The sequence below is a fragment of the Piliocolobus tephrosceles genome, chromosome 3 (assembly GCF_002776525.5).
Source record: "Piliocolobus tephrosceles isolate RC106 chromosome 3, ASM277652v3, whole genome shotgun sequence".
Classification (NCBI taxonomy): Eukaryota; Metazoa; Chordata; class Mammalia; order Primates; family Cercopithecidae; genus Piliocolobus; species Piliocolobus tephrosceles.
This window is the reverse complement of record NC_045436.1, coordinates 85,503,070-85,513,487: the sequence shown is the minus strand read 5'-3', so window position 1 is coordinate 85,513,487 and position 10,418 is coordinate 85,503,070. Positions and strand designations below refer to the sequence as shown.

The 10,418-nt window shown below is 33.4% G+C and overlaps 1 protein-coding gene across 1 annotated transcript in view; it reads right to left on the bottom strand.

Moving 5' to 3' along the window:
* The window catches only part of ARHGEF38 (Rho guanine nucleotide exchange factor 38), a 130,565-nt gene that overhangs the window by 30,999 nt on the left and 89,148 nt on the right, over positions 1–10,418 (bottom strand). Inside the window, exon 6 of the mRNA XM_026455022.2 lies at positions 2,679–2,878. Coding sequence (XP_026310807.1) covers positions 2,679–2,878 — 200 coding nt within the window. The remainder of the gene's footprint in view (positions 1–2,678; positions 2,879–10,418) is intronic.

Below are 10,418 nucleotides of genomic sequence, written 5' to 3'. Positions count from 1 at the left end.
AGAAAAGAAAAGAAAAGAAAAGAAAAGAAAAGAAAAGAAAAGAAAAGGAAAGGAAAAGAATGGAAAGAAAAGAAAAGAAAAGAAAAGAAAGACAATTGTACCCAATATAAGGAGAACTCAGATCCTAGAGCGGCTCTTTACTGGCTGAGAGATTTGGGGCAAGCTGAATAACCTCTCTGAGCTTCACTTATTTATCTTTGCAATCATTTTCACCTTTCACATTGTTGAAAACATTAAATGTCTCTAACATTCAGTGTTGGTAAAGGTGTAGGGAGATGCACAATCTTACAGACTGCTGATGAGGATTAAACCGACATATTTTTGTAGAAAACAATTTGGCAGAAACTAACAAAAAGGAAAATATTCATAGTCTATTACCAGGAAGTTCATGCAGAGAAATCTGCTTTCCATAATCAAGTATACAAAGTTTTATTTGCTAGAGTATTTTTTCTAACAGCAAGGTATAAGGAACATCTAAATATTTATCCCTAGAGAAATAGTTTAATAAATAATGATATACTCATAAACAAAATGCTATGGAAACATTAAAAAGAAGGCAATATTAATTGAAAGAATGTTCATGATATATGATTAAGTTTTTAAAAAAGCGAACTGTAGTACCATTTATGTTGCAAGAAGTATGGAAAGAAGGCAAAGGGAGAGAGGGAGGGAAAGAGAGAGAGAAAGAGAGAAGAAAAGGGAAAAGAAGACACAGTTCGTCTGAAGAAAACAATAAAATGTCAGCTATGCAAACTGGAATCATTGTTGGAAGGGAAGAATTTTACTCTTCATAACTTTGAAATAGTTTAAGCAAACAGAAAAATATAAAGAATAATATAACAACTATTATTCAAATCCTTGTCAAGTCTTAACATTTTCCTTTGTTTCCAGTCTTTTTATTTTTAAAATAACTCACCTAACAGTTGGGGCACCCCTGATCTCCATGTATGATCCCAAAAGGGAGTTGTTATCCTAAATAACTGGGCTTATTGTATCTGTATCTATTTGTGTGCCTTTACTGTGTATGTTTGGAATCATACAATACATTTTGGATGTTTTAAAACTTTATAAAATAGTATCATACTGCACATATTATTCTACCACTTACAAATTTACTTTAAGAAAACCCCTCCGGATTGTGTTTTTGAGTTAACCCATTGATACATATACTTTTTTATTTAGTTAATTTTTATCTTCTTGTGGTATTGTAGTGTATAATATGCCATTTATCTATCCACTATCTGGATTAACATGTCTTTTTTATTTGCATTTATGAACAATGCTAGTTACCAGTACATCTCTCTTTGAGCACATGGGCAAGAGTCTCTCTTGGGCAAATACCTAGAAATTCATTTTCTGAGTCTCTGGTGTGTGCACCTTCAACTTTACTAGGTATTTTCAAGTTGTTCTCTAAACTAGTGATTCCAAGTACATTCTCACCTGTACACCAAGATTAAACATTTAATGTATTCATTACTTTTTCCTGCCAGTCCCTTGGACTGGAAATGGTATGTTAGTGTGATTTCAATGATTACATTTCCCTGAGTATAAATGAAGCTTAGAATTTTAAAACTGTGAATTGCTTCTTTTTCTGATGAACTTTTTGTATTAAAATGTTTTTGTATTGATTTCATGTCAATGATTATATAGTCTGGACGGTGATCCTTTGTGTACTATCTCTTCATTTTGTTCATGGAGTTTTCTTCCTCCATAGCATTTACTTTTTACTCTGCACCTTTCTTTTTAATTTACTAATACAAATATACGACTTTTGAAATAAATATCAGAAAATAAAACAAAAATAAATAAAGTGATTGGACCATTTAGCTCTAAAGTACTGCTATGGCTTTAATGTCAAACTGAGATTTAATATTAGGAGTACAATGCCAACTAAGAACTTATATGATCAGAAATCACACTGAGGGAGGACCCACAGCCTAGCTCAATGCATTACTACCTCTGGGATGTATAGGAACCATGTAATTATCCCTGAGATTATAGGAATCATTATCTGGGATGTATAGGAACCATGTAATTATCCCTGAGATTACAGGAACCATTATCTGGGATGTATAGGAACCATGTAATTATCCCTCCTGCTTTGAAATTTTACATTAAACACTAATTTTAAATTTTAGTTTACAAATATTTAACAATAATTTGTTAATTCTAGAAAGAAGTATACTTGCTCACATCAGTAGAGAAATTATTACCCCCAAAGCTCCATTCTCTGTGTGCTAGAACCAGATTAATCCAACATACTAGATGGTCCCCGTCACCTGGATCTACCCCTTTCCTGGATACTTTCAGGATTCGCTTCCCACTGCTACTGCAATGTGGTCATTTCTCCTTCTTACCACACCTATCTCCAGTGACAGGAGGACTATATGCAATGCGTACCTGCATCCCACAATATGTGACCAGGATTGCAGTGGTCCAATGAAGTTGAGTATATGCCTGCTTGATTTATTTTTTAATTTCATTTTTTGTGCCTCTTAATCTTCTCCTTAACCCAGCTGGCAAGGCAAAACCACACTCTTCTCCCCAGCTTCTAATTCTAGATTTCAAATGATCAGTTCACTGCAGCTACTATAACTACTTAAACATTCTGATTCTCAGAAACATAAAGTGAACACTCCAATAATGGAAAACAAGCAATTCATCATGTCTCTTCCTACCTAAATCTTTCCTTCTTTTAAGTTCATTGATGTTAACATTAATGTCCTTCACAGCAGCAAACGCATCATCCAGTGCTCTGTAATCTGGGTGAGAGGGAGGGGTGGAATTCCGAAGTTCGCACAGCAATAGGGGGTATTTCATCACACGTTGAATTGGTTTGATCATCAAAGAGCCCATGTCCAATAAGTTTGGTTTGCCTCTACAATAGAGATAAATGATATCGTTTCACAAACATATGTTTTATTAACTCATTTTTATTTTTGTGTGTTTTTATGATTACTTCTAAAACTTTTTCTCTTCTTTTTCCATTTGTATATCTAAAATTTCTAAATAAAAGCAAGAGCAAAAGATGACAGAAAGAAGCAAGTCTGAAAGACCCTACTATGAAACAAAAACCTAAAAGAAACAAGTATATCTTTCCACCAAATGGTCTGAAAGCATGATTTTCATCCTAACATCATGTACAGTTTACAAGGTTTTTTATAATGGCTTTATAATATAATGGGAAACAATTTCAGAATGTATTTTACCATGACAACACAGAAAAAATGCATTTTCCTGATGGCATTTTTGTGATTATTATTGAGGAGAATAACCATTTAAAAATCTAAACAGAGACTTGCAAGGTATAGTCAAAAGGAAGTCTTGGCCTCTCTCTTCCACCAAATTGAGAAGTTGCATTTACAATGTTTTGGAGGTTCTAGCACAGTCCCCAAAAGGGACTTCTGATGAATGTGATAATTCTCTAGTTATTATTATTACTATCCCTGTCACTAATCATTGTTATCACACAATGACATTCCATGTGGAATTCTTAGTCAACAGATCTTCAAATGACTATACAAAAGTGAGACTCATGCCTGACTTTTCCTTTAGCAACTTCTGAGATGAGGTTGGAGCCATTCCAACCGGTTAGGCAGTTCACAGGAGGGGAAGAAGCTATAAGCATGGTCATGCCATTGTCTGACCCACTCTCATTGATCATTCAGACAGAAGGCAGTGATTTCTGAAAGCTTCTTTATGCAGAGACAAGTAAAGATACACTGTACATAGGAAATACAGACACTGTTTTCAAATCCCAATAGGTGGATGTTTTATACTTCAATAATTTTTTAAAGTATTACTATGGATAAATGACTGACCATATTATTACAACAGTAAAACAGCTGTAAAAATGTTGAACAAAATTAGAAAAGTTGCATCATTAGAAAGGGTCGGGGGCCAGGCACAGTGGCTCATGCCTGTAATCCCAGCACTTTGGGAGGCCAAGGAAGGCAGATTACTCGAGCCCAGGAGTTCAAGACCAGCCTGGGCAACATGGCAAAACCCCATCTCTAGAAAAAAATACAAAAGTCAGCCAGGCACAGTGGCATGCACCTGTAGTCTCACATACGTAGGAGGCTGAGGTAGGCAGATTGTTTAAGCTGAGGAAGTCAAGGTTGCAGTGAGCCACTGCACTCTAGCCTGGGCAATAGAGTGACAGCCTGTCGCAAAAAAAAAAAAAAAAAAAGTAGGAAGGCATCTTAGAGACCATCTAATTAATTTCATTTGATAAATGAGAAACAAAATAATGTATTATCACATGTAATGCACACATGTGCAGAAATACACATGCACATACATTCACAAACATAACCTAGTCACTATCACATCTCTCCATTTGATTTTATCATATCACCAATCACTATCTGGAATCATTTTGTTTCCCTGTTTGTCAGTTTATGATCAGTTTCCCTGTCACCACTATACCTCCCGCATGGCATACAGTATTCTCTCAATGCATATTTGTAGACTGAGAAATGACAGAGTTCTTAGATTTTCTGTAATGTGCTTTTATTTTATACTGAACATTTTTTCCAAAAATGTGAATAAATGACTGAGGAATTTTGTTCACATACAGAGAAAATGATGATAGCATAAGAGAGACAAAGGCTAAAGCAAACCCAAAGGCAACATTTTTTAAAAAAGAAAACCAGAATAAATATTAAAGATCTGCAAGGGAGTAAAGAGTCGCTTTAATAGGCTGTATCTTCTACTTCATACCTATTTGCACCAAATCTATTAAGGAAGAAAAAAAGGAAGGTAAGGAGAGAAGGCAACAGAAGGGGAAGGAGGCAGAAAGAGGGAAAAAGAGAGACTCGGAAAGAGGGAGGGAAGGAGAGATTGATTATTGGTTTCCAAGAGGACTGAGTGAAGTAGATTTTTAAAATAAATCTGTTATAAATAGTGAAAACTGTTTTCACTATTTATACTGAAAAAATAACTAAAAAAACAAAAAACCCGAAAGGTATTTTCTAACTGATGGTGTATCAGTAGCAAAACCTTTAAATATAAAGCACATTTTCTTATATATCATAAGCAGAGATTCTTCAATAATACAACAGTTTAGTCACTTAAGTAGAAATAATTCCCTTAAATAAGAAACAAGTCAAGGATATGAAAGGTATTAACTTGATTAGAGGAAATCATATTATCTATATGAATATAATCAGAATTTCTTCTGAGTTTTTTTAAATGTTAGCTTATTTAATTTTTTTAAATCACTAAAAGACTTTATATCAAAATATAAATATAATCAAACATTTAAATCAATATAAATTCAACTTTAATAAAATAGTTTATTAGTGTGGTCTTTTGTTATATATGTGCTTTTATTTTAATTATAAAAAACAAAAACCCAGATGTGCAGCCATCTTGCAGGAATTCCCCTCCCACCATCCTAGAGATTATCTTTGTTTCTTTCTTTTGTTGGTTCTTCCTCATTTCGGTGGAGTACATCCTTCAGTAGTTTCTTCTATGCCTCACAGAATGCATGGGAAGTAAAATGTTAAGAACTTTAACTTTAAATGTTAAGAACTGCCCTCATTTCTTTCTTATCCAGATCTATCAAAAAACCAACTTAGGCTCTTTAGTTTTGTCTAGATTGTATCATTACTTTTTTCATCACTCTTTGGGATCAAAGTTCTATCTCTCCCTTTTATATTTCAAATGACAATAATATTAATTATAAATGATTGTTCCTCCTAAAATGTCATAAATACAAATTCTAAAAAAGGCATTCTCAAAAATGAGAAATCTCCCAGACACTTTTGTGTCTGGAGATATACTTGACACAGTTGCCCAAGTGATGAGCAATGATATTCAGATATCTGCATCGCACAGAGAAGCAATATGGTAGGAAAGATAGAGGGAGTGTTATAAGATAATAATACTACATGCTTTCAATGCCACAAAATTCACCCCATCTAATCTCCCACAGTAAGATTAAGTTCTGATAACCATGTGAGGCAGATGAGTCCTATATGTGATATAACCCATCCTCAGCCAGGAAGTCAATTATCCCATGACTCCCCACAGTAAGTAAACAAATGTGTAACAATTGCCTATACACATTTGGCCAAAAACTAAACTACTTATTAATTGGTAATTCTATTTCATCTTCCTCTGTCTTATTATGAATATTTTGGCAAGTATTTAGTGCCAAAGTAGCTACACTAATCTCATTACAAATTATTTTTGGGTCTTTACAAAGTCAAGTAAACACAGCTGGCTTTGTTTTAGCAGCATCCAGTTTTGCTGCAGAGTTTCACATCAAATACAAGAAAAAAGTACAATGAAAATTAAAATGACATTTAAATAGTGTAAACACTATGCTGGAAAACAAAAAAAATTAGATATTAAATGTGCATCACATCTATATTTCTTAATGGGAAGGAGAAAATAAGTAGAAAAAGAATAATATGTAATTATTAACTATATTACTTTCAATTTCCTTTATTTCATGATAACAAGCATCCTAAATTTAATATTTATTTTACAGTAGCCACAAGCATCTATGCTGTTACTGAGTTTTTTTCAATTTATTCTCCTTCTAAAACACCTAAGTCAATTTTAAAGGAAACTATATATTGTTACACAAATAAACAAACAGCTTTTATCATAAATAAAAGATAACAGTGAAAATAAATACATAATAATTATAATTAAATTAGAAGACATAAAGGAGATAAATGAATAGTAATTGATGTAACAGACCAGAGAGAACCAGTGAAATGGTAAGGCAATGTTTAATCATTTTGCAAATGTTAATCAATTAGAGGCACTGGTTACCCATGGAAATGGGGAATGAGGGGTCAGATACCAAAATAAGGAGGGTCCATTGAAAATCTGCTTAAGAAAGTGTCTAATTCTTACAAGTGTTGGAGATAATGTTTTGAAACTTTCCAAAGAGAAGAACAAATACATGAAAGAATAGAAAATAGAAAAAAAAATGAGAAAATTAGAGGACTGGTCTAGGAAGCTCATCATCTACTAATAAGAATCACAGGAAGGTAAAACAAAGCAAATATGAGGAGTAAATAGTGAGTGAAATAATTCAAGAAAAAGACAGGAATTTGCAGGTTAAAAGAACTCACTAAGTGTCCAGCACAATGCAAGAAATGGAGTCACACCTTGGAATTCATGAACTTCAGAGTACTAAGGAGAAAGAGAAGACTCTATAATCCTTCAGAGAAAGAAATAAGCACATAGGCATAAATGCATGGTTAGGAATCAGAATGTTTCAGATTTCTAATAGCAACTCTGAAAGCCAGAAAATGATAAAGAATTACCTCTAAATTCTGAAGGGAATGGTTTCCAATTTAGAATTCGATACCAAATAAAACTACAAACCAAGTGTGAGAGTAAAAGAAAAGTATTTCAGATACAAAGTTCTCAACATTTTACTTCCCATGCATTCTGTGAGAAATAGAAGACACTATTGAAGGATGTACTCCACCAAAATGAGGAAGAACCAACACAGGAAAGAGGCAAAGAGAATCTCCAGGATGATGAGAGAGGAATTCCTACAAGATGGCTGCACCCAGTGTCACCAGTCCAAGTTCAACTGGACTGAAGACTCTGGAAGGGGCTCTTTTGGGGAGACGAAATTGATAGCATACATAATGCATCTGGTTGTCTTGAAAGATGACTTAGTTAACTGGCTGTGAGTTTAAATGAAGAACAAGAAGAAGCAGAGAAAGTAGATGAAGTGGAGGGGGAGGAGGGCACAATGAAAACGATAATCAGCAATTGTTAACTCACAGAAAAATAAGTAATCACTTCGAGATTTAGCTCTGAAAAGAAGTTTACTTAGATACAATAATTCAGACATTGATTATTGCTCTAACAAAATTGCAGTGTAACCACTTAGGGGGAATGGAGAAATGGAAAAAGCATTTGTGTGTGTGCTTGTTGTGTAGAGGAGATAGGGATAGGAAAGAGAAATAAATTCTTGTCTTCCACAGGAGTAAGTTAATAGATAATATCTAAAAAGAAAACAACCAAGCATGTTTTTAGGGTAATAAAGATAAATACCAGAAGAGTCAGCTGAAGATGTGAAAATAATGTATTCTAATGAGAATTTAGGGGCTGGTAGGAGAAGAGGGAATTACTATTTTTCTTGACAAATCTTGCAGAATGATTTGGCTATTGAAACATGGCTATATATCATTTTTTCATAAAAAGTTTTTTATCAAAAGGGAATATGCAAGAATACTCAAAAAATTGTAAAAGAAAACTACTGAGCTGAGACTAATGATACTGAATATTAAACTATATTATAAAACTACAAAAATAAAAGCAGCTTGGTATTGATACATATATGGACAAATGAGTAGCACAAAATAGAAAATCAAGAAATAGATACAAATATGTATAGAAATTGAGTACATGGTAAATTTGACAATCCTGTTTAGTGGGAAAAAATGAATTATTCAATATCAGATGTTATGAGAATTAGTTAGCCATAAATAAAATAAGAAAAATGGATTTTGGCCTCATTCTTTACACTAAAATAATTTCAAGATAGATCAAATATTTAATCTAAAAATTAAACCATGTAGGAATTTGAAGAAATCATAGGATCATCCTTTATAAACTAACATTGGAATTTCTAAGGAAGACACAAAATCTGAAAGACACAGTAGAAAAAAAGCGATGTCTATTTAAAAATTTAGCTCTGTAAAATTTTATACATTAAAAACAGAGACCAAAACAGCCATAAACTATATTAAAAGTCGGATGAAAAACTGGAAAAATTATATATAATACATAAGACAAAGGTTTATATGCACTAATTAAGAGACATTATAAATGTATTAGAAAAAGATGAACATCTCAGTAAAAGTGAATAATCATGTAAAAACATCATTCATTGGAAATGAAACACAAATAGTTAAGTACATAGGAAAAATGCAAATTAAAATAACAGGATACTATTTGGGCCATAACATTACAAATTATAAAGATATCAATATTATTTGTATCTAGTGTTGGCAAGTAGTGGATAAATGAACAATTCATGTAAGAGTAGTGGGAATGTAAATTAGCTCAGCTTTTTTTGAAACAAGGTATTGATGATGAATGAGGTAGCAAGTCGACATACAGGAAGTATATAGTGTTCCTATTTTAGTCAATGTATGTGTGTAAAGAAAAAAGTATGGTGAAGTGAGGGACTCACTGCAGTGCTACAATAGTTAGCTTTGGAATGTGACTGCTGATTGTCTTTACTGTCCTCATTTTTATTTTCCTTTTTTTGCAGTGTTTCTTCAATAATTTTTAAAATACAAAGAAAAGAGAAAATAATTTATAATATTTTGTGATTAATAGGAACCTTGAAATCCAAGGTGAGAATAGCTAGTCTGACAGGGAACATATACAGAAAAGAGTGAAAGCATAAAGATAACAAAACACTGCATTTCTGAAGATAGCTGTGTTTAGAATAGGCATTTTTTTCTTGCTTTTAGTGGGAAGTTCTATGATTCCTGTCACTTTAATACTGTCTGATGTTTGCATGAGGTTATAATTCAAAGTAAACATTTTAGAAATTACAAATATCTTTCACTTTGCATTTTCAAAAAGGTAGATTTAAAAAAACACTAAAAACAGACAATTTTTGATTGCCATAAGTTAGGGATTTTTGAATGCCATTTAAAAACCCACATCTTGTGCTCTTAAATGCCCTTTTGGCTGCAACATTGCTGGCCTTTGCCACTAAAGAGCCCAACAATTACACAGCACTTGACATTGCCTTTTGCCCTTTCCTGTAGCAGTATGTGTGCTTCATGACCTGAATGAAAGGAACAGGAAGGAAAATAATTCATAGCAAACTTGGCTTTGATGCGCATCCAGCCACATGCTGGGATTGCTCTTCTTTTTTAGTTCTTGATGTATAGAATAGTCTAGAGGGAGCAGACACAACCTGCTAACTCCTACACAGCAGGATTGCGGCAAGTGCTAGGGCCATTTTTAAGCAAGTGTTTCAATACAATGAACTGTTTAAGTATTCTGTATGCAGAAGTCTGTGCATGCTAACTGTACTAAGAAGAATATCTCCCTCTTCTCCTCTGAATCTCTCTCTCCTCTCTCCTTATTTTGTTTCTTGGTTCCAAAGACCTAATGTAAGCTTTAGAAAAAGAAACCTAAGCAGAATTTGTAGCACACGAAGTTCTTCTCTAACCACTCAGTAATGCAAAACTCCAGTCCTTGGCACAATGCCAGGGACACAGGCTGTATAATGAGGCAGTGCCATTTCCCACCCCACATCAACTATCTTTGAAGAGAAGCCAGGAGGCCGAGGCACCTCTTCGAATTCAAATGAGCCTAGAATTGGAAACTCATTAGACAAATCTACTCATATCTGTTTATCCTGTAGGATAGTTTTTCCTTTTGGAAAAAAAAAAAAAGAAAGAAAAGACTGA